We start from the raw sequence: 25,630 nt of genomic DNA, 5'->3' as shown, positions 1-25,630 counted from the left end.
ACGGTTCGGTGACATACGTCTTGAGCATTGACCAACCAGACTTTGTCTCGCAAAAGACTCAGAAGAGCTCGAGGACCAGCGTGACAATTCGTAACGGGCAGATATGACACGTAAGTTTTAACGAACTGTAAGCTTTTCGTCATCAACAACGGAAATTTGGCTTCGTACGAGATAAGAGCATTCAATAACCGACCACCAACTCGCAATAATGTCGAAGAGCACCAATCAAATTTATTTTCCTGCTTAAGCTTTTGAATATGCGTTGATACCGGTTTCTTTTTTCGAATTTCGCCTATGTCGTCACTGATTTCGTGAGATTGGATAACTTCTACAATTTTCTCGAAAGCAAAATTCAGTTCTCTTGGCGTAATGCTTTTTTCGAAAGGCTGTAAAACTTCTTACGCCTTCGAATAAATCGGAAAACCCACACGAAAATTCTCAGCAGCTTCAAATGCAACGAAAAGGACTCTGTTTTCTGAAGCAGGTAGTTGGGCTCTGGTGTAACAACAAGAGTTAACGCCGACTTGCGTAACTCACTCGATACGACTTCTGAAGGGAGTTCGAGGTGTTGATTTACAGGCCAATTACTTTCTGTGTCAAGTAAAAATGACGGCCCAGCGAACCAAATGGACGTTAAGAGATCTTCAACGTCACATCCTCGAGACACTATATCCACTGGGTTAACTGTCATGGGAACGTGTCGTCAAATTGCATTCTCCGACTACTCTTGGATCTCAGCTACTCGGTTTGAGACTAAAACGAACAACGACGAATGATGAGCTTTGATCCAATACAGAGTGATCTCGGAGGACCGACTTTAGGACCACTTTTTTAATAGCGCAATTTAGTAATGGCCTTACACGATTAAGAAGATCTGCTAAAAGGTGAGCTGCACACAGCTCAAGGCGAGGCAAAGTTTTCGTCTTGAGGGGAGCTACTTTAGATTTGGCCGTCAGTAATGACAATTTAAAACCTTCAGCAATTTGAGTGCGAACGTAGATGCACGCTCCATATGCTCGCATGGAAGCGTCAGCGAAACCGTGTATTTCAATCGGGACTTGCGGATCTGTATGAACGAACCGCGATACCTAAACTTTGGGCAGTTGCAGCAGAGTTGCTTTAAAGGCTTCCCACGACGTTTGTAGCTGCATCGGTAGCGACTCGTCCCAATATAATTTTCGAAGCCACAGCTCCTGTCAAAGCATCTTTGCCTTTGTGACCAAAGGACACAACAGGACCAGTGGATCGAAAAGTCTCGCAGTCACGGGGAGGATTATTCGTTTTGTCGGACGAAGATCCTGGAAAGAGTCATCCAAACGAAATTGGAAGTAATCTTTACCAGGTAACCAAACCACTCCAAGGGGTTTAGTTACATCTGAGTCAGCCAATAATGGCATGATTGCGCTGTCAGATGCGGAGATCTCTGGGCAGTTTGAAAACCACTTTGCCAATTCGAAACCTGCCTCTTGCAAAACCTGAGACACTTCATCACGAAGGCTTTGCAGGTTCACAACGCATCCGGTGCCTGTCAACAAATGCCTTTGCGGCATTTGGATACTTAGCCTGTGTCATCTTTCCAAGCCGCATTAAACACCAGATGGCCATGAAGGGTGCTGGCGATGTTCCATATGAAGATCTTCAGAGACTCAGAAGGATCTCGTCTCCACACTATAAGCTGATAGTTTCGGTCAGCTTCGTCAACCATCACTTGGCGATACATCTTTTGTGGGGCCTACCATCAAGATGTCATTCAACGCAACCTGTGTCGATGTGCGGCTTGAGGCATCGAACATCACTCTCAACTTGGATTTGGTGCTTTGAGGCCGCAGCACGCATTCGTGCGGAATGAAATAGTGTGGACCATCTGGAATTTTATCATCAGTAGAAGACATATGGCCCATTGACGCATATTCCTCCATAAAATCCAGATACATTTTTTTAATGAAGGATCTTTGGACAATCTCGTTTCCAGCGACAAAAATCTACGTTTCGCAACTTCATACGAAGAACCAAGAGTATTTGGGTCAGATTTGAACGGCAGACGAACCGAAAATCTCCCGGACGACAGTCTTTGAGTATTCTTCTCAAAGTGTGGTTCACAAAGTTGCTGCTCAGGATTATGGACTTTAGCCTTAGGAGGCAGGTCCTCCACAGTTCAAAATTTCTGCAGGGTTGTGTCGATTGACTCCAACGCTTCTTCCTGACAGCTGAGATGTCCCGAATTTTCTGCCTTAATTTTGGTTTCAGAGGTACATCTCCCTGACACTATCCAGCCGAGAACATTTTTTTTGCAAGATGGGAAGTTCAGGCCCCTGCTTTATCTGGCCGACTGACAGAATTTCAAAAAATGAATCTGCGCCGATAAGCATGTCTATTTTTTGGGGCTTGAAGAAGAATGGATTTGCCAATTTAATATTTTCCGGCACCCTCCACCCGCTGGTGTTCACCGCTTGATCCGGATGATAACCAGAAATCTTTTTTAATATGTAAAAACAACTGACTGTTCCTACTCGCGACTTCACTATTTTGTGTATTTTCTTTGTTGCTTGGGCATTCGTTTCACCAATGCCCCACAAGATCATACACTCCTCTCTCTTTTAATTTGTAGTCTCTGAGCGAGCTCGTCGGTCACAAAATTTATTTGTGAATCAGAGTCAAGTAACGCTCGAGCCTCCACAAATTCGCCACTTTTTGTTAATACGCTCACGACAGCTGTAGCAAGAAGGACTCTATTCGCTGCAGTCGCATGTAAAACATGTGAAGTGAATGGAGTCTATTGCATGAGCGTGGGCTGAGGAGGAGGCGGCAACGCGAGATTTGTCTTAGGCGAGTATATGTGCAGCAAAGTGTGGTGTGAAGATTTGAACACCCTTTTGTTTCCACTCTTCTTCGGAAAAGTCTGGCTTGGCTGAACATTTTTCGGTTTGGAAACCTCCTCGGCGACCATGTGCTGGTATCGCCTGTCCAGAGCCGACTCACATTCCCTCCAAAGCGGAAGCGATGTACAGTCCAACTGTTCTTCCAACTTCCTCTTTGTTCCTGCATAAACTTTGCTCATTATTAAATGAATGAGAATGGCATTCGTAATTGGTTTGTCATCCCCAATAGACAGCAAAGAATCATAAAGAGCTCTGACTGTGTCGATCAGGTTTCTCAAGGCTGTAGCTGATGGCTGGCACATTTTTGGCAGATTGAAAAGTGTCGATATATTGTCGAAGAAATATCAGACAATCATTATCGTACACCCGCTTCAGGCTAGCCAGGGCCTTGGGATAGTTGGCCGCAGTTACTTGAAATGGCCTGCCTGTGCCTAAAGCGTCTCCAGCTAGACACTATATTAAATGGTTAAATTTTTTAATATCGTGCAGAGCGTCATCTTTGTCAACAAATGTCTCGAAAAGGCTTATAAAATTTTATAACTCCAATTTGCTCATTGTTGTTTATTATTTAATTAAATTTGGTTTGGAATCGAAAGGCTGGATAATTATTGGGTCTACAACTTTGCTTCCGCCGTTTTTGAAGTGAAAACTTCTTTAGCGGCGTTGAGCAGGGTAAAAACATTCAAACTCGCGTCAGGGTCCCGTTATGCTGATCGAAAAAGCGTAAGATCGAGGGGAAGGGAGAGGAACTAGTATCTCCCACTCTTTCTACCGTGCCTGAGTCATGGTACAATTATACAAGGTAGTCTCGTCGGCTGCAAAATCGCTCGGGTTTTTTCCCCCTATGGTTCAGTGCGCTCGGGATTTCGAAGTGAAACGTTAACCCTTGTGTGCTTGTGAAAAATACGTGTTGCAATTATTGCAGCAAGCACATACAAGGCGTAACATGTAATATTGCAGAAAAATATTTTGAAATGTGAACAATATGGGAGCGAGTCCTGAAGGGTAGCTTTGGGTAAAAACCAAATATTTCGGAAAAATTAATACTCATGATCATATCACAGTCCTTTTTTAACCCCGTGCACAGCATAAGGGTAAAACGACATCATCTTCTTCTGTTTCTTTCGCACTTACGGGAAAACACCCTCTCACTCGCACTCATCATTGTAGTGCGGGGAAAAAAAGCCGACGACAGTACCTTGTACTTACACTTAAATAGGTTCAAATCAAAACTGTTTGTTTCTTACTTCAGTCAGTGCCGGATTAGCCATATAGCAGGAGTAGCAAATGCTACGGGCCCCGCGCATTGGGGGCCCCGCGCGGCCGCGCTCCAACTCCTACCTATCTGATCGTAAAAAAAAAAATTTAGATAGGAGCCTAAAAATAATTTGCATGACTTAAGTATGGTCAGTGCTTACGAAGATGATTTGGAGAACAGCCTAGGTGGCGAATTAGTGCAGTTCGCAGAGCTGCTGAAAACAGATGTGGCTACTGTTATTGACAGCACGAAACAGGAGCCTCTGGAACAGCAATTTTATAAACTTTTATTAAATAATTCTTTAGAATCGTGTTTCCCAAACTTAGAAATTGCCTTGCGCATTTACTTGTCTCTCATGATCACTATCTGCAGTGGCGAACGTTCTTTTTCAACATTAAAACGTATTAAAAATGAATTAAGGAACACGATGGGCCAAGAACGTCTTAATCATCTCACTTTGTTGAATATAGAGCATGATTTGCTTAAAGAAGTCGATATTGAAAGTGTTATCTCTAAATTTGCCCATATTAAATCCAGAAAAGTTTATTTGTAACAATTTTGTTTTATTTAATACCCTAAACTTGAGAACCTAAAGCAAAGCAAGGGCCCCTTGACAGAATTTGCTACAGGCCCCGCGCTAGCTTAATCCGGCACTGACTTCAGTTATCATAAACCAATTGTATCAGTTGTAAAAATTTGCAATGATGATTCTGATAATAGCGATGGTGTAAAAGTCGTCGAAATTATGGATGGAAGTTGATTTTTCTGAGAGATATAAATAACGATATAATATTATAAATAACAACATATAAATTTCCATATTTTTGGTACGATAGCGCAATAAATAAACATTGTATTCTACCTCTCTCATAAATGATAGTACTTTTATACTTATAATTAAACACAACGTTAATATTGAAGTTTTCACTTCTGCCGGCACTCCCGGAGTGCTACCGGTGTTTTTTTTTGTAAATTCAAGGCTCTATTGTAAAAAAAACGGTTTCAGAAATGTTATTCAAAATGTTGGCCGTCGCTAGCTACTACTTTTGACCGTCTTTCTGGCAGCATGCGTATTCCGTGACGAAAGAACTCCTCATCTTTCGAGTCGATCCAAGTATCAATCCAATTTTTGACTTCTTCATAAGAACTGAAGTGCTCTTTAGCTAGACCGTGTGCCATCGATCGGAACAGGTGGTAGTCAGATGGAGCAACGTCTGGAGAATACGGCGGGTGGGGTAAGATTTCCCATTTCAGCGTCTCCAAATATTTTTTGATCACCTTTGCGACGTGAGACCGAGCATTGCCATGCTGGAGAATGACTTTATCGTGTCTTTCCTCGTACTGTGGCCGTTTTTCTTTAATTGCTCGGCTCAAACGCATCAATTGCGTTCGGTATCGATCTCCTGTGATGGTTTCACTTGGCTTTAGCAGCTCATAATACATCACCCCCAGCTGGTCCCACCAAATGCAGAGCATGACCTTGGCGCCGTGAATGTTCGGTTTTGCCGTCGACGTGGAGGCATGTCCATGCTTTCCCCATGACTTTCTTTGCTTAGGATTATCGTAATGGACCCATTTTTCGTCGCCAGTTACGATGCGATGTAGAAATCCCGTCCGGTTTTGCCTTTGGAGCAGCTGTTCTCATGCAAAAAAGCGCCGTCCGACATCTCTTGGTTTTAAGTCGTAAGGAACCCAGTTTCCTTGTTTCTGAATCATCCCCATGGCTTTGAGGCGTTTTGACACGCCACTTGCAATGATTTGGCCAACTCCTCTTGGGTTTGAAACGCATCTTGGTCGAGTAATGCTTCCAATTCAGCATCTTCGAAAATCTTCTCCCTTCCACCACCATGCCGGTCTTTGACTTCATAACCACCATTCTTAAAACGTTGAAACCATTCGCGACATGTTCTTTGACTCAGAACATCCTCACCGTACGTATCCAAAAGCATTCGATAAGCTTTAGCAGCACTTTTCTTGGAATTAAAAAAGAAAAGCAAAATTTCCCGCAAATGTCGAGAATTCGGCTCAAAAAGTGACATTTTCAGTTGAGAATAAGTTTGGGATGCAAACAGATATCCACAAATATTTAGTTGGGTTTTGTTGGACAGATGTGCAAGATCGATATAAAAGTATTTAATCGATTTATATCGACCAGTGCTTGACCCTAGAGACATCTATTGGAAAACGGCGGAAGCAAAGTTGTAGACCCAATATAAAATGCTTAGACTCGACTAAAATAAAACCGTGGGGCACGTCAATTGTCTACATTCGTTGGTTAAAATGTTTGTTTGCCCCACGGTTTTATTTTAGTCTAGTCTAAGCATATGTTTATAATTCTCACGTCTGTATCTATTTTATATTATTTGTAGGTTTTTAGTAGGGGAGGGTGGTCCCATACCGACCCCCTAAAAGGCAAAGGCGATAAAGGTGAGAAAAAATCAATTTTTCAGTTCAGTTCAAAAATTTACTATGTAGAGGGATCAGTTTACTATACATCTAAATGATTAGTAAGTGCGTGGGTGCTTTGAAGCGTTAGATATTCAGGCAAATATAAAACTCCACTTTTTGGTCGTACTCAAAAGTAGTGGTCCGAAACCGACCCCCTATTTCTTAACAGAAAAATTTAATAACTTAAAATAGAATTTAATGATTTTGACGTTTATTAAGAAATATATTGAAGGTTCTTTCCAGAAAATAAAAATTAATGTATGAAATAAAGGGCACTGTAGTCAATTGATGAACTCTGAGTTGTCCTCTTTCTCATAGTAAGTTTTCGCGTTGTTTTCGCGTTGTTTTTCGAAAGCCGCTCGTTGATGACTGTCTCTACGCTTTCTTCTGATCTTTTTGCTGTTTCTGTTACTTTTCTTTACTGAATCTTGTTTACTTTTTCATATTTTCCCTCAAAAATACTCTATGACATATTAAGCTGCCAATAAATGGGGGTCGGTTTCGGACCATCACCTAGCGGTCGGTTTCGGACCACCACGACCTTTTCTGATTAACTGCTCGGCATTAACTAAAGACGCAAAGAGCGATGTAATTCTAATTATGTGAGTGAAAGCTAGGACTATCAACGATCAGAAAAATGTACTCTCCGATTTTTATGCAGAGAAAAAAAAATTTAAGCTCAAGTTCAGTAAAGCTCAAAAATAAATGTCACAGGCGTTGAAACAAAACAAACGGAAAAATTGCAGTGAAACAAAATAAGTCAAAGTGGCTATCTATCTCCAAAATGTCTGTGTTATAACAGCTTTTCACTGAAGTTACCGACAATTCGGCTAGCATCGCCATCTCTGAGAAACATGGGGGGTCGGTATGGTACGACCGGTCGGTATGGGACCACCCTCCCCTACATTTATCTTAAAAATTGCAATGTATGTTTTATATAAAACGGCTTAACTTAAAAAGTTTTTTTACCTATTTTTATTTTATAACTAAAACCCATTTGGTAGCGGCGGTTCAATTTTGCATAGTAAATTGTATTCTACTTGTTGAGACCTTTCATTTGATACCCATGTTGATGGGATTGATAAAACCTAAGTTATCCGCCATTTTGTAGAGGCTGCCATCTTGTACTTTAATTTTATATAGAACATTGTATTCTACTGGTTGAGCACTTTCATTTGATACCCATATTGATGGGATTGATAAAACGTACGTTATCCGCCATTTTGCGGCCGCCATCTTGGATTTACAATATTATTGATATTACTATATTGTATTGTCATCGGAACTGAAGGTGTGTACCAAATTTTAGATCAATCTGACAAAAGGAAGGTATTCAAATTTCAATTTCTAATTTTGACCCAAGAAACAAACAGGGTGAGCTAAATAAAACAGTTTAAAAAATATATTGGGTTCCGTCGATCCTGTAGGATAACTCCTGAAGGTCCTTCACAAAAAGGTGTCTGGCTCTCTGGTTCTCTGATCCAAATTATCAGAATACAAAAAACCGAAAGATAATCGATCTTAGACAACATGGCGGTTTCCCAACCAAAAACCATCTTTTTTGGCACGAAAATTTACACTTTAAAGTTACTTAAAAAAATCGAAATATTTTATTCCGTTCGTCATTACCTGACAAAAGTATCTAAGAAGAGCCTGTGAAAATTTCAAGTCAAACGGTCAAGCCCTCGGAGAAATATTTCTCACCGACTTTGAAAAACGCATTTAAAGTTTTGGCTACTATTTGAACTATGTCGGAGACGTCTTTAAAAATACGCTCACTACTCCGAAACTATTTACTGGATTAATTTGAAATTTTCAGTCAATATATTTAAATATATCTATATATACACTCAAAATAGGCAAAAGACTATACATATGATAAGTTGTCCGATTTTGTTAAAGTTTAATTCGAAAGAGATTTTTTTACATAAAAACAGCCAGACGGAGAGACGTACACACGTATTTCGATTCAGATCGTGATGCTGATCAAGAATATATATACATTATGTGGTCTTAGCTATTTCCTTCACTGCGTTGCAAACTTCTAAATGAAATTATAATACCCTCTGCAAGGGTATAAAAATGAGAAACGCGTTTTTGACGTTGATCAAATAAATAACTTTGCAACCCTTAGTCATTTGCACTTACCTGCTGCTGGTCTACTGAACATGGTTCCTGTTTTTCCAAAACGGCACTAAGATGGCTGACATTGTCCTTGTCTTGGTAGTGATCTACTGCTACGTATGTTTTAGACGAAACTAATTGTTTGCTCAAGGGGATAACGTCAAAGTCATTCTCCTCGTCGTTGGTCTCGTCAGCGTTTAACAGGGCGGGTTCCGTGTCCAGGTCGTATGTAGGTTTCTGCTGGAACTGGGAAAAGGACAAGTGGTCGCCAACAGATCGTAGGTTAACGCCCTGTCTGACAACTGGGGAATCATCTATCAGCTTTAATTCACAGGGAGTGTGAATATGTGTGTGTGTCTTCTGGGTTAGATTGGATCGGGCGTATTTGCCTACAGAAATATTTGGTGTCTGGCGTGCAAAGCTAGAAGAATGCAATGTTGCCTTGGTAATAGCATAGCCTAGGAGACTTATTCCCAGCAAAAGTCCACTCCAGAACGCTAGGGGATTTATTAAAGGCAATATGTTAAGGTAGAAGTTAAATCGCGAATTCAGGGAGTCGGGCAGTTTTGTCATCATCTGTAATGGGAATTTAAATCATACGCTAAATTAATTAGTTGGAAGTGTACGCACGATATCAAACCATAACATGGGCGCAGTTAAATGACTAAACCTGGAAACTTTTGGAAAATTACTGAGGTCCTTGAAGTGCATATTGATTTGCACTTTGACGGTGAGAGAAAGCGGAAGTCCGGATTCCTAAAATGTAGGAAAACAAATAAATTTAAAAGCTAATGAAGTGGTAGCTATATAAAAACAATATTGGCTACATTAGTGTGATTTCAGATATATCTTTTTTGTGTGGTAAGGTGTTACCCTTGGATTGCGTGCAGTCTTTGGTTTAGTACTTCTTTTGTTGTTTTTCCCTTAAAGGCGGCATTATACCTTTATTTAATATTAAAATATATATTAAATATGAGAATCCGTATTCATGTACTAGTAAAGACACCATAATAAACCCTTTCGGATCGTTTCCACACATCAACATAATAGGATTTCAGGTCTCAAGTTGTGAGCAATATTTAAACAAACAATGGAAATTTACATAAAAAAACAAGATAGGAAGCTAGGTTCGGCAAGCCGATGCATATAGTATGTCGAACAAAATACATAAACGCTAAACAACATCGAAGCTATGTCGATTTTTATACCCTTGCAGAGCAAAGGGTATTATAATTTCAGTCAGAAGTTTGCAACGCAGTGAAGGAGACACCTCAGACCCCATAAAGTATATATATTCTTGATCAGCATCACGATCAGAATCCAAATATGTATGTACGTCTGTCCGTTTCTCTTTAAACTAGTCTCTCAGTTTTAAAGCTACCTTCAAGAGTCGTTAGAATATTTTATATCCCAAAAATCATGCTTATCTAATAAAAACCAACCAACCAATTTTATTTCCTTTTTTTCTATATAGATTTTTCGATCTTTTCTATGGCAGCTATAAGATATAGTTGTCCGATTTTTATGAAACTTTTTTCTCAATATAAGGGTTGTTAAAAAACTTGATTTTCAAAAAATCATGCTCGTGGGTTAAAAAACAACGATGTTATCAAATTTATTTCCATTAATTCTATATATATTTTTCGATCTCTCCTATGGCTATATGATAGAGTTATCCGATTTTGATCAAATTTAATCCGAAATTCAATAACAGTTAGAAAACGCCATCTTGAAGAATTCAAGTCGATCTGAGAAAAAATAACGGCGTGAGAATTTTTTATTTCATTCTCTCGTATGGGAGCTATCCGATATAGTCGCCCGATCCGTCTCGTTCCGACTTATATACTGCGTGCAATAACTACACACCTTTTGGGAAACTTTCAGCAAAATAGCTTTAAAACTGAGAGACCAGTTTGCGCGGAAACGGACAGATGGACAGACGTATTCCGATTCTGCTCGTGATGCTGATCAAGAATATATATACTTTATGGGGTCTGAGGTGTCTCCTTCAATGCGTGAAGTCAAATATAATCGTATCTGGCAATGCTGTATATCGTTTGAAAGGTATTGGCATCACTTTTAAAATGACATATAGTCTGTCTTAGGAGATAACAAACTTTCGATTCAAACCGCCGAACAGGCGATTCCGAAGTGGCAATTTTGATACCGAAACACCCAAGCCTTCCGGACGACCAGTGACCGTTGATACGGATAAAATCATGGAAATAGAGGATCGAGATCGTCATGTGACTATTAGAACCATACCAGAGGAGCTGCAACCAAGCACGGAAATCGTCCATAGGCATTTAAAGTCGAAAAATTTAACAAAAAAGTTCGACATGGGTGCCTCATGAGTTATACCAAAAAAACCTTTTCGACCGTGTATCAATCTGCGAATCTTTGTTGCACCGTAATAAACTCGACTCATTTCTGGATCGGTTAGTCACTGGTGATGAAAAATGGATCACATATGCATAAGAAGCACGGTGAGTCGTCTCAAACGGTGGCAAAGCCAGGACTGACGGCTCAGAAGGTGTTGCTGAGTGTATGGTGGGATATTCTGACCTCTACTGTGAACAACTGGAGCGATTGAAAATTGCAGTTGAACAGAAGCGGCCAGCCATGGTGAATCGTAAGGGCGTTGTACATCTTTGGTGATGCGTCACAAGCTACGGAGCATCTAGACCATCTATCACTTAAATCGGACAATGCTAACTATGTTAAAATCGTCGTCAAAAATCAGTAAAAAAAACCGGTATGTCATTATCAAACAACCTAATATGTATGTATATAGTATTTAATAAGTTTACCTAAATGTACCTTCTGTCAAAAATTTCTATTTATTCATCCAAATTTATTTTGTCGCCTTCAAAGTAGTCCCCATTAGAGGCAATACACATATGCCAGCGATTCTTCCAGTCTTCGAAACATTTTTTATAAGCGTTTTCCGGGATAGCCTTCAACTCCCGTGCCGAATTTTGTTTAATGTCTTCAATGGTGCTAAAACGGGTTCCACGAAGCGGCAACTTGAGTCGAGGAAACAAAAAGAAGTCGCACGGAGCTAAATCTGGCGAATACGGAGCTTGTTCGATGGTATTTATCGAGTTTTTGACCTTGTATTCGTTGACAATGGTAGCTCGATGCGGCGTCGCATTGGAACAAGCCGTGCAGCGACTCGTTTCATACCCAAACGGTCAGTCAAAATGGTACGAATTGACTCGTGAGAGATGTTCAGGACTTGTGCTATCTCTCGTAAGCTGACATGATGATTTTCAAAAATAAATTCCTTCACTGCATCGATTTTAGGGTCGGTGAGAGAGGTGGATGGTCGTCCCGAACGAGGCATGTCTTCGACAATCTCACGACCCTCTTGGAATGCTTTGTACCACTCAAAAGCACGTGTTCTCGATAAAACTGCATCACCATAAGCCTTCTGCAACATTTTTAACGCGTCAGTACAAGAAATTTTGTCGCAACACAAAATTTAAGACAAATTCTTTGTTCAATATAGTTGTTCATTATAAAATTCGGCAAGCAATCAGAACATAGACTGACGTAACCAGCGACTGTAAACAAACTACTTCACAGATCGCGATCAAACTTTACTTAGTAATGCAGAACAGTGTTACCAATATAACAAAAAAAAATTTCCGAAATCGGTTTAGCACAGGCGTTTTAATTAATCCAGTCCCGGTACTTTTTTGACAGAAGGTAACAGTCTCCTTCCTGACATTGCTTTTAAGTAAGTTATATAGCTGTACTAACGGCCACGCTGATTGACCAAATATATAGATATGTAAGAATCAATTCGAGAAACTATATATGTGGAGTTGTTAACAACAGTAACAGCAACAGTTGTTTGGGTTAGTTTCTGAATGTAGCCGGCTACTCACATCTATTTAAGGTCAGATAAATACATACCGGTTGAATGATGAAAACTGATGAGTGCTTGGTTGGATCAGAATTCATGCCGGTAACGTTTTCTTGTAGCCCCAAGTCGCCGTTCATGAAGTGCGGAAAGCTCAGAGATATTGGGAATCCGTAGTAGCAATCAGTGACGTCGATCAATCCAACTGGCTGACAGTCACCTGTGCAGAATTGAAATAGATACACAGACAACATTTTAATTGTTTGAAATGGTCAATGTTAAAAATGTTAAGGAAAAAATTATATAGAAATAAGTGTTTAAAAAACTGCAGTCGAATTAGCAGAAGTCGCAAAATAAAAGCTTTTCGGACTGTGTGCAATATTCTAAAATAAGCAATTGCTTTTGCATCTGCTTTTGTAAAAATCAGAAGTCGCAGTAGAAGCATAGGCTAAAATCATGAAAGCAACGAGAATAAAAAATCATCAGCAGGCCCCACTTTTCGTTTTCTTGCTTCTGATTTGATGTTGCTTTCAATCGTAGCCGAAAGTAGCAGGTGTCGGCTTTCGGAAGTCGTCAGTAGTCGAAGCCTCAAAAAATGAAGCATTCGACCTATTGTTGCTTTTGATTTTGACGCTGCTGCTTTTAATAAGCAGCACACGTAAAATAAGCCGCTGGGAAAAGAAGTACACACAAATGTATGTTTTTATAAAAACTTTAATGATTAAACGTGTATGTAGGGGAGATGTGGGGGTTGTGGGCATAGTTTTGTTTTTGGCTTATAATTACCGAACTAGTGCATATTATTTGGACATATGGGTATCTGTGTAAAGCTAGAGACCTAAGCTAACTAATTATGAAGAAACATACTTGATTTTGTCATGCAAAAAAATTTCATATGGACTTTTTTAAAATCGTAATTTTTAGCTAAAATTTTTTTTTGGGGGGGTTGTGGGCACCCTGGGAAAAAATGCTGCAAATGGAATAATATGGAAAAATACCCCAACCAATATCAACAAAATGACAATTTATTTATTTCACGAATATTCTGAAAGTCGAAATATAAAGAATAAAGCGTGGAATTCTTAGTAATAATCTAAATCTTACGAATATTCTGGAAGCCGAAAAATGAAGAATAAAGTGGGAAAATCTTAGTGATAATCCCTTTCAGCGGGAGAGGATCCTTTTCCAAGAGCCTAAGATTTCTACAAGAATGTTCTAGAGGGTTCCAAACAAATTTTGAAAACAATTTTATAAGAAATTGTAGGTAATAAAAAAATTTGCCAAAAAAAAAAAAAACGGGTGCCCACAACCCACCCAATTTTGGTGCCCACAACCAACTTTCGCAGACATTTTAAGAAGTAATTAAAAAATGTGTTTGCATAAATTTTTTGGTTCAAATCGATATTGTTCCATTTAGTATAATGCTTTGACTAAATAAAAATGCATTACACTTACCTTTTTATCGATTCACTTTAATTGATACACTATTGAAAATCTTTGAATAAAGTTTCACCACCTTTTCCAAGCACAAAAAAACCAATTCGTTTATTTCAAAAAGCAAACGAGTTCGTTTACTTTGATATTTGGCATAAATTATACATAGGGTAATTGCTTGCGAATGACATTACCAACAAAAGTCAATCTTCATTTTGTGAAAATATAGGTACGTAGGGGTGCCCACAACCGACCCATGCCCACAACCCCCACTTCTCCTCTACATATATTAAAAATAAACATTATAATTTTAAATTATTCATCTTCTAATCAAAAGCAGCAGCGTCATAATCAATGTCAGTTCCCCACACTGACCTCCATTACTAGGGCAATGTCGGACCACCGAATCATTAGATTTGAATTAGACTTCAACACCTCTAGGGACGCCTCCAAAAGGAAACTCAAGAAAACAAACTGGGATTGGTTTAGGTCCTCTCTCGAACTAAATCTCTCTAACGAACCGTCAGATATACCCAGACATTCCTTAGAAATAGATCAGGCAGTGGGTAACCTCTGCGAAAAAATAGCCAATACCTTCGGGGACAGTTGCCCTCTTCGCAGACAGAAAAGGGAAAAAGACGCACCCTGGTGGAACGTCAACCTGGAAAGGCTACGAATCTCCACCCGCCGGCTCTTCAACAGAGCAAAAACGGGCGAGGAAAACTGGGGCAAAGCCTGATGCTCTACAACAAAGAGATCAGGAAAGCCAAACGGAATAACTATAGAGACTTCTGTGACGCAATCAGCTCAGCCCAGGAAGGGACAACCTGAAGAAAAGTAATAACAGCTAAACTTCCGACGATAGGGATAAACGAGCATTACTCTTTCAAACATACTTCCTTGGAAGCTCACCCCTGGTGGAGGATGCGTCAACCCCAGTGGAGGTAGTGTCCACTCCGAGACACCCCAGACCGTGTGCAAGGGACTAATCAATTGCCAAGTCTATAGTCGCTCCGAAGAGACTTATATGGGCAATTGGGATCTTCCAACCATTTAAGTCACTAGGTCTGGATGGTGTCTCACCAATCTTCATGCAGCAGGGGCTGGATCTACTCCTTACCCGCTTAAGGAAACTAATGTTGAGTAGCCTAGCAATTGGATACGTGGCCTAGAGCTAGGGTGGTCTTCATCCCCAATGTCGGGAAGCTTCACTTGGTTTTGTCTCAAAATATTGGAAAAGCTGGTAGACTACCATATCAGCAGCATAGTTCTCAAGGATAGTCCGCTGCAATCCACGCAGCATGCAAACAGAGCAGGTCGACCAACAGACGCAGAACTGAACCAACTAAGCCATATTTTTGAAGGGGAAATAGACAATAATGAAGTTGCAATCTGTGCCTTTCTAGATATGCTGTCTTAGCGGCCCTCATTAGAAGAAATATTTTTTTTTTTATTATTATAGCTTTGCTTTTATTTATTGAATCTACTGTTAATTTTGAGACTAACAATAAGTTGGCGAATCTTAACATTAAAATTTAACTAACAGTATACTAAAACTGCATTCTGGTTGCGCGTCCCTCAGGTCGATCGCTGGGTGGGTAAGTCATTGCGACGAAGGCGTGATTGGTTGCTCAACCTTGTGAGACCTCTCGCCAGGTGGTTAGGGTGCACCGATAGCTTGGTTAAGTACTTTACCTTCTGTTCAGCGATCAGAGTGAACGTAACGTGCTTGCATTTTAGTTCGTTCACTTTAATTCTCCAATCTGACAGCCATTTTTCAACATCGACCATATAAAGAGCTAGCTGCGCAGTTGCTTGATTCGGGCATTTTGAGCGGCTAAGAATAGCTGTTTCATCGGCAAACGTGGATGTTGTTAGACGTGTGCTTGTCGGGATGTCTGCTGTGTAGAGGACATATAATATTGGCCCTAGCACGCTACCTTGAGGACCTCCAGCTCCAACGGTGTAATCGTCAGATGTAGCAGTGTTGCACCTCACGACAAATTTTCTGTCGTAAAGGTAAGACTCTAAAATCTTGTGGGTGCTGTAGGGGAGCATAGTCTTGATCTTGTACATTAGACCTTCTAGCCAGAATCAATCAAATGCTTGAGAGACATCTAAAAATAGGGCAGTACAGTACTCTCGTTTTTCGAACGCGTTCGGAATTTCGGATGTTATCCGGTTGACCTGCTCAATTGTTCCATGCTTTTCACGAAACCCAAATTGGTATGACGGGATTCCTTCCTGGATTCTCAGGTATGTGTTTATCCGAGTCATTAAGCATTTTTCAAAGAGTTTGGATAGGCAAGAGAGTACGCTTATAGGTCTATACGACGTGGGAATAGTGTGGTCTTTCCCCGGCTTTGCTATCATTATTATAATTGACTTTTTCCATCTCACTGGAAAGTGGCCAAGTTTTGCGATGGCATTAAATAGCTGGGTGAGAGTGCAAACGGCGCAGTATGGGAGCTCAATGATCATTTTGGGAGTTATGAGGTCGCAGCCCGGGGATTTTTTCGGATTCAGTTGCCTTTTGATGATGTTAACGATTTCGTTTGGGCGAAACTCGATTGGCTCATGTTGAGGCTGGGGTTCATATGATAGAGTCGGCAAAGTAAACGCATTGGTGGCAGGATTTGGTTGGAAGACATTTTTAAGGTGTTTGGCCAACGTTCTGGCTCTGTCTGCGTCGCTGCGCGCCCACCCGCCTGTGGAATTTCTAATAGGCATCACGGTTTCTTTCGGTGAGCTCATTGTTGGGTGTGCTCTCCATAGTGAGTGTTTTGTACTATTAGTTGACAGTTTCTCTATGTAGCTCTTGCTGTAGAGCTTAAACAAGTTGACGTGAGGCATGTTTTAAGCGTTGCTTAGCAGATGGCGATCTGTGACATTGCCATTCTCGACGTAAGCGTGGCTTTTCGAGGACGAGCTGTTCGATTTGTAGATTGGTCTTCTATGGAATGCATTGTGTGTTTAAAGTTTAAGGTGTTGAAACTCGAGCTGCAGAGACGAGTACAGCCTCCAGTGATTTAACAAAACTGTCTACGTTGGCTTCGTCGCTGAGGTGAGGACTCAGCTCAATGTGTGAGCTGATATACTTCTTTTACTTAACCCAATTGGTTTTATGTGAGGTCAGTTTTGATGAGTGATCCCATGTTCCTGGGTGTCGGAATAGAGTAAAAAGGACAAGCGAGTGATCAGATGAAAGATCCGAAAGGCATTCGGCGCTTATCAGATTTTTAGGAATTTTTTTGGTAATCGCAAAGTCTATTAAATCGGGAAGTTTCTTTAGGTCTGCCGGCCAGTATGTTGGTGTGCCAGAAGAAACATAGTCTAGCTTGTTCTTACCTTTGATAATTGCATTATAGAGCTGCTTTCCTTTTGGGGTCACGAGACGAGATCCCCAGTGTCTGTGCTTGGCATTGTAGCCTCCTGCTGCTATGAAGTGGTCTCCGAGTGAGTTGAAAAACTGCATTAACTCATCTTCGGCTATGGTGAAGTGTGGAGGGCAGTATACGGCGGCTAGAGTTAATTGTTTGCCAGTATTTAGGTGTATATTTATTGATGTGGCCTGTAGGTAGTTTTTAGCAAATTTCGTATGATAATGGTGCTTAATACGGCTTCTGATTAAATTTCCAGTCCCGCCGTGTGCTTTACCATCTGGATGATTTGTTCCATAGAATGAATCTCCTCGTAGTTGGAAATTGTATCTGTTTGTAAGGTGTGTTTCTGAAAGCAGCATTACGTCGATTTCATTGTCTAGTAGGAATTGCGCTAACTTGAGTTTATGCTGCGAAACGCCGTTAGCGTTCCACGTAGATATTCTCGTGTATATTATTATTTGGATTGTTGTGAAACCAGCATTTGTATTAGTAGATTTTGGTTTCGCATTAGATCTTGCATAGTTGTACGCATAAACGACATAAACTCCGTAAGGCTTTGTTGTAGACTGCATATCATAGCTTCAAAGTTACTTTTTGGCTGCTCCGGCGGTTGATGCTGCTGAGCCGTGTTCCGTTTTTGGTGTGCTGATTGCGGCAGTGAGCTTTTTGAGTCTCGGGTAGCCAGTCCTGATTTTAAAGCGCTTGCGTATGTGACATTTTTGGCAGAATTTATGGGTCCTAGTGAGGATCTGGCTGCAGTCGAGAAGAAGACTTCAGGGTTTGACCTAGAGGCTATGAACTGACTATTTTGGGTGCGGTCAGTAGGTCCCCTCAGGTTCAGCTCCTTATAAACTGGGCAACCTCTATAGTTAGCAGTGTGATTTCCACCGCAGTTGCCGCACTTTTTCGAGTTCTGGTCATCTTTGCTCGCTGGGCAGTGTGCGGAGTCATGAAGCTCACCACAAACTACACACACCGGGCGCAGTTTACAGTAAGACCTTGTATGGCCATATTCTTGGCAGTTCGCACATTGTACCAGGCCATTGCGTTTGTGCGGCTCCTCAACTGTAATTCTGCGGTGCAGCAGGAACTGAAGATTGTGTATAGGGTGCACTTTGTATTTCTTTAGGGTCTTAATTTGTGGCTCGAGCTCAACCTTAAAGAGTGGCTGTGGCTTTCTATCCCTGTTAAGGATATTGAAGACTGTCTTGGCGCTAAATCCCTTCTTTTGTAGCGCCTTTGTTATCTCTGCAGGCGATACTTCGGGCTCTATGCCCTTAAGTACGACTTGCAGGCCCTTGCTGCTTTTTAGCTGATACGTGTAAAAGTTCTTTTTTTTGTCGGTGAGGTATTTCGATAATACTCTGTAATTATCTTCAGACTTAGTTTGTACTTTTGTTTCCCGGATATTGCCCTTTTCGAGTGGTATTATGTAGAAGTTGTCCTTGCCAATAAGCTCTATAATTTTGTTGACAAGAACGTTGGAACTTTTTTCTCGTATGTAAATTGGCGGGGGCTTAGGCTTCCTTTTTTCGACTTCTGTAGATTCGGCGTCATCCTCATAGTCTGCCAAGATTTTTAAACGGTTTGAGTTCGTAGGCGTTTCTATTGCAGCTATGTTACCATTGCCACGGGTTATTTTGCGTTGAGAGTTAAGGGGGCTCAGCTTCCTTTTGATTTGGATGTAGCGATCCATACCAGTCTGCACAGCCGGCTTAATATTTTATTTGTTTTTGTTCTCCATTTCGGGCAGCGCAGCGGCAGAAGTATTTATGTTTGCGCTGCTAACTGATGTCGTCGTTAAACGCGCTGTCGTTACAGTTGCGGTTGTTGTTGTTGTTACGGTTGACGTTGTCAAAGAAGCTGAGACATCGATGGTAGCGATGGGGAGCAAGAACGCGCTCTCTTGCTCTATACGTTTAAGAATTCGGTCAAGTTTGGGGTTATTGACCGTGTTTGTGATGAGCTTGCATTACTTTCGGTTGCTTTAAAAGTGAAGTAAGCGTTGTTTCTTTGTACTGAGAGCCGTCTTTCGTCTTGCTCACGTTGACGTTGTGTGCGAACGTCGTTTAGACTCATTGCAATCGAGGTTGAGATTGTTCGAGTTTTAAATGTTATGTTTTATATTAATTAACTAATTAATCAATATAAACATTAGCGATTTCATCGCTGAAAGCGCCTTTTCGCGTTGTTGTTGATTTACGAAACCAGAAGAAACATTGATGCAACAACAAGAAAGTGGATTGGAGACCTGCTAAGCTGCAGACAGGCAATGGCGACTATTGGCACAATAGCACAATGACCATTGTAACAAGCAGAGGGTGTTCGCAAGGTGGAGTTTTATCTCCTCTACTGGGGAGCCTACTAGTAAATGAACTACTAAGGAAACTCGCCGATAGAGGAATTCAATGTCAGTGTTATGTCGATGACATAGTAATAGTAGCCAGAGGGAAATTTAAAAGAACGCTTTGCGACATTGTCCAACTTGGACTCAAGATAACGTTTGATTGGTGCAGGGAAGTTGGTCTTAGCCTCAGCCCCGCAAAAACTGTCATTGTTCCTTTAAAAAGAAGTACAAGTTACAGAAAATGAGACAAATCATTCTACTATGTACTCCCATAGCAATAAGCCGGGAAGTTAAGTACCTTGGCGTTACCATCGACAGAAAACTAACGTTTGCAACCCACGTCCAAAAGACAGTTGACAAGTGCCTCAGGGCGCTCTTCCCCTATCGGAAAACTGCAGGTAAATCATGGGGGACCTGACCCCAAATCATCAGATGGCTATACCTTATGATTATGAGGCCAATACTCACATATGGTTCAGTAGCTTGGGGTAAAAGAGCGAAGCTCATTACCGCACAAAAACAGCTACAAAAGCTGCAAGAATTGGAGTGCGTATGCATGACAGCAGCAATGAGGACCTGTCCCACTGCGGCACTGGAAGTTCCACTGCTTAGTAGAGCTTCAGTGGAAAGCCACCCTATTAAGAGTCAATTCTGAGGGTAAAGGTAGTGACCGCTTCCTCAGCTGTAGGGATGCAGCGAATCAACTAGTCGAACTTCCCCTGAGTTCACATCCTAGGGACGAAATGACAGTAGAATTCAAATCTGCTCATTTGAGTAACAAGAAAGAATGGACCACCATGAAGGAAGTACACTCCATGGCAAGGCACACCATAGCGTGGTATACGGACAGGGGTTTCTAACGCACCAAGGCACTGGCTTTGGAGTAATAGGACCACGAATCAAGTACCATGAACCTTTAGGCCAATACACCAGCATATTCCAAGCCATAAAAGACAAGCCAAAATTCTCATCGTCAGTTATGACATGAAGAGGTTCTAGGAACTTATACCATTAGGGTAGAATACACTTAAGGTAATTACCGGAATACTAATCGGACATTGCAGACTAAAGAGTCACCTATGTAAAATGGGGATTGTAAGCAGCAAGACATGCAGATTCAATGGCAGCAAGGATGAAACCTCCCTACACATAACTTCTGACTGCCCAGACTTAAGTAGCCTGAGCAGTAGAGCTCTCGGTTCCCGGTCCTTTACACTTGGGACCTCCGGAAGCATCACCCAACAAAGCTCCATGACTTTATCAGAGGAACCAGGTTAATGGGTGGGCTCTAAGCTCAGATAGGGGGTACAATAGATCCATTTGGGTCGAGGTAGGCAATTCCCCCTTTAATAATAATACAAATAAGATCGAACTGAAGCCAAAAGTCGCAAAATGCAAATGTTTGTCAAAATGAAATCAATTTAAATGTGAACTAAAACTATAAACTATATTTTTAAATATGTCGAACAAAGTACATAAAGCAGGGGTGCTCAACGCCTATACACTGAGTGCACTTTTGTAGATGCTCTGTGCTTATGGGTAGTGCGCGCATAAGCACCGTGCATATGGGCTTCGATTTGCATGCGAAACAAAAACAATTTTGCTTGTTTCTTCATTACATCTCTATCCGTCGTCACGCTTCGCTGAACGCAATGTATTTGGTTTTTGTTTTTTCCTCGAGCACATGCACTTGAACTTATTTTTCTGTCTGCGTTGGCTTTTGATTTATTTCGTGGTGGACCATCGTAAGTGTTATATTAAATTTTTTGGCAGATCAAAATGAGTGATGAATTAGAGAGCAGTTTTTTTATCATAAACTTTAAATGCGAAGTACAATGCGTAATATGCTTCGTAGTAAATATTTAAAACTTTTTTTCTCTCAGTGCACAGCTGCGCCCCAACACAAACGCGCCGCTACATATGTACACGTTTTCTTGTGGCTGTGTTAGTAAACGCACTGCCATAAGACGAATTTGAGCACCCCTGACATAAAGGCTAAACAACATCGAACCTATGTCGATTTTTCTATTAAATTTGTACATTTTCGACGACTGTTAGTCGTCCGATTTTTAATAAATTATTAGAAAACTCTATATTCAGAAATTATGCTTGTCTGATGAAATACTGTTTTCATTTTTTCCTTTCTTAATTCTCTTTAAATTTTTGATCTTTCATGGCAGTTATATTTTTCTTCTTCTCTCTTTTTAAGGGTAGTTAAAAAACCTCAATGTTTTATAACAAAAATCATGATCATTTGATAAAAAACAACGACGTTATCATTTTTTTTTCCCCATAATTTGTAAATATATTTTTTAATCTTTCTTATGGCAGCTATGTATATGTTATCCGGTATTGATAAAATTTAGTTTCAGATTCGAAAGTGGTTAAAAACCACCATCTGGAAGAAATCAAGTCGATATGATTAAAAACAAGGGCGTGATATTATACCCTTGCAGAGCAAAAAAGTATTATAATTTCAGTCAGAAGTTTGCAACGCAGTGAAGGAGACACCTCAGACCCCATAAAGTTTATATATTCTTGATCAGCATCACGAGCAGAGTCGGAATACGCCTGTACGTCTGTCCGTCTGTCTGTCTGTCCGTCTGTCCGTTTCCGCGCAAACTAGTCTCTCAGTTTTAAAGCTATCTTGCTGAAACTTTCCCAAAAGGTGTATAGTTATTGCACGCAGTATATAAGTCGGAACGAGCCGGATCGGCCGACTATATCGGATAGCTCCCATACGAGAGAATGAAATAAAAAATTCTCACGCCGTTGTTTTTTATCAGATCGACTTGAATTCTTCAGGATGGCGTTTTCTAACTGTTATTGAATTTCGGATTAAATTTGATCAAAATCGGATAACTCTATCATATAGGCATAGGAGAGATCGAAAAATATATATAGAATTAATGGAAATAAATTTAATAACATCGTTGTTTTTTAACCCACGAGCATGATTTTTTGAAAATCAAGTTTTTTAACAACCCTTATATTGAGAAAAAAGTTTCATAAAAATCGGACAACTATATCTTATAGCTGCCATTGAAAAGATCGAAAAATCTATATAAATAAAATAAAATTGGTTGGTTGGTTTTTATTAGATAAGCATGATTTTTGGAATATAAAGTTTTCTAAGGACTCTTGAATTACGAATTAAATTTGATCAAAATCGGACAACTATATCATATAGCTCCCATATGATCTATAGTCGAAAATATGGAAAATGAATAGAAAAATCGTCTTAGCTTCGATGTTGTCTAGCTTTTATGCGTTTTGTTTGACATATTTCATGACTGCAAGGGTATATAAGCTTCGGCTTGCCGAAGCTAGCTTCCTTTCTTGTTTTTTTTTTCAATCTCTCGTATGGGAGCTTTTTGGCCCGTACCGACTCATATAGTATACCGCGTGCAATAACTTCAAAACTCTAAGTTAAGTTTCAGTAAGATAGTTTTGAAACTGAGAGACTAGTTTAAAGGGAACCAGCCCTTCGGAACTAGCAATTACAGCCATTCGAGTTAACTGAATTACTTTATTAATATTTTGCATAAAGACAACATTTACCCTTAACACTTACAAATAATTATTAAACCAATCTCTCAATGCAATTTTTTACGCCACTTCAGAGGTAAATATATTTTATTTTCTTTTGAAAAGACTGTCAGAAATCAAAATTAGGAACATCCAACTCAAATAAATGCAACTATAAAAGTGCAAATAAAAATTAATTTAATCATTAAATGCAACGTAAATATTTTTGGTTTTGTTATTTCCTTCTTTGGTTGTTATTTCGCTGCCTCCGTGCGGTAATACGAAACCTGCAACAGTTTCGTTTTATCTTAGTTTATTTTTTTCCAATTTTTTAGGTCTGCCCATGCGAACTGTTGCTCGTATATGTCAGTCTGACTGTCTGACTACTATTGAATGACGCATTCAATTGCTATAGGAGCGGGAAACATTATTCTAGAGATTCGGAATCTGGGGGTGAAGGAGATATCTTAGCCTCGCTTGCAAATTTAGCAAGACAACAGAACGTCCCAAGGCCAGAGCCATAGACTCAGAACAGCTTAAAACCATCATTGAAACGGCCGTCGGCAAAGTACTAGCAGAGCAGGCCGCCCAGAACGAGCGTAAGGAACAAGAGCTACGGCGAATAGTTGATGTGCTCGCTGTTCGGGTAGAAGCGGTGCGCGTCGCACCGACCTCAGCTCCGGCCCCAGAAATAAGGGTGTATGAAGCCATACAGATTATAGATCAGGTTTACTGTAACCAGCCTCTACATGCCGTCAAATGTCTCCCGGAATTCTCGGAAGCCCAAGAAGCATACGTCTCTTGGAGACAAGCGGCCGTCGCTGCTTATGAAATATTCAGACGCCACAATGGCAGTTCTCGCCATGATCAGGCTGTCGACACTGTACTGAATTTAGATGCGATATAAGTCGCCTTGACTTCACTTACAGTGACAAGCGTCCGATACATGTCATCAAAGAAGAATTGGGCACCCTAGGACAAGGTGGCTTAAACTTGTTGCAGTATTATGACGAGGTTGAGAAAAAGATCACCTTGCTGACCAATAAGGTTAATATGTCCTATGATACAGGTATGGCAAAAATCCTGAGAGACAAATTCCGTGACGATGCGTTGAGGGTCTTCATATCGGGTCTCAGACGAAACCTCACAGGCGTACTTCTCGCAGCAAAGCCATAAGATCCTGGCTTTGGCACAAGAAGTTGAATCTAATCACAAGAGATATGCCTTTGCGGCTACTTTCGCTAAAAGCCAAGAGGTTAAGGACCGTAGTGCGATTGAAAACGGGCAAAAGGGGCAGCAGGGAAGGGCAGCTCAGGAAACAGACGCCCAGGTTACAAGCGGCAAAAATCCGTTATATAATAGACAACAATATAAGGCACAGGTCCACTCAGACCAAAACGCCTATAAGCACCGCAATAGTAACGACTTCAAGTCGGAACCTATGGAGTTTTAAACCTCCCTTTCAAAAATCCCAGCTACCTCTCATCAGACGAAGAGTAGCGGGGATAGAGATGAAGTTCCTCATCGACACTAACTAAAACTAACTACTAAAATTAAGAACATTGTAAATAATAATAAGTAAAATTATAACCTATTTTATACATTGTAAATAATAATTATAATAACTATACAACTAAATATATAACTAAAATTAATGCATAAAATTGTTACTATAGAAATATAAAAGAAAAAAGGGAAGAAAAGTAGGGGAATGTCGTCAGGGTTGGACACACTTTCGACCCTTGCCCATAATTATCGTTTTAATAAGAATTAAGATCATTTGCGTAAATAGTTTGAAAGGTAAAGGCAAAAGGTATGTCTGACAATAAACATTATGTTGTGAAATGAAAAACGTAGAAATGGCGAGTATTCAAAAAAAAAAAAAATGTAGTCAGGCTTGGCCACTGTAGTCAGGGTTGGACACTTGAATTGCTACTTCAGAAAAGTAGCAATAAAAGAGGACATTATCCATGGATCAGGTATATTTTATGTCTTTTGACTCTTTTTTATTGTGAACAACCAATTTTACAACCAAGTACAAAAAAAATTAATCAGATTCGCAATTAGGACAAACAAAATAACTTTTTGTCATTTTGGCACACTTGAGGTGAACGTCTCTTTTACATTCTCTACATGCAAGAGAGTTGTTGCGATTCAAGTGTCGTGGCATTGTTTGTAAGCATATTATGCAAAAGTCTGTAAAAAAACATTGGAAAAATAAAAATATTCTGACAAAAGGGAAAAAACCAAGGGTGTCCAGCCTTGACAACAAAAAGTGTCCAACCCTGACAACATGAGTCATAACCCTACCGCACAACATAACCACCAAATCGCTTTGTTAAAAACAAATTTTTTTTTTTA

At 40.2% G+C, this 25,630-nt stretch overlaps 1 protein-coding gene across 4 annotated transcripts in view; it reads right to left on the bottom strand.

The window, feature by feature from the left end:
* LOC108096154 (scavenger receptor class B member 1) overlaps positions 1-25,630 on the bottom strand; it is a 95,817-nt gene that overhangs the window by 6,106 nt on the left and 64,081 nt on the right. For all 4 annotated transcript variants that reach the window (XM_043207882.1, XM_043207881.1, XM_017197553.1 and 1 more), the window contains exons 7-9: positions 12,631-12,797; positions 9,340-9,465; positions 8,734-9,285 (exon numbers count right to left, since the gene is read on the bottom strand). In XM_043207882.1, the coding sequence (XP_043063817.1) occupies positions 8,734-9,285; positions 9,340-9,465; positions 12,631-12,797 (845 nt within the window). The remainder of the gene's footprint in view (positions 1-8,733; positions 9,286-9,339; positions 9,466-12,630; positions 12,798-25,630) is intronic.

The sequence above is a fragment of the Drosophila ficusphila genome, unplaced genomic scaffold (genome assembly GCF_018152265.1).
Source record: "Drosophila ficusphila isolate 14025-0441.05 unplaced genomic scaffold, ASM1815226v1 contig_348, whole genome shotgun sequence".
Taxonomy (NCBI): Eukaryota; Metazoa; Arthropoda; class Insecta; order Diptera; family Drosophilidae; genus Drosophila; species Drosophila ficusphila.
Note: the sequence above shows the minus strand (reverse complement) of the source record. Positions and strands in the feature narration are given on the sequence as shown.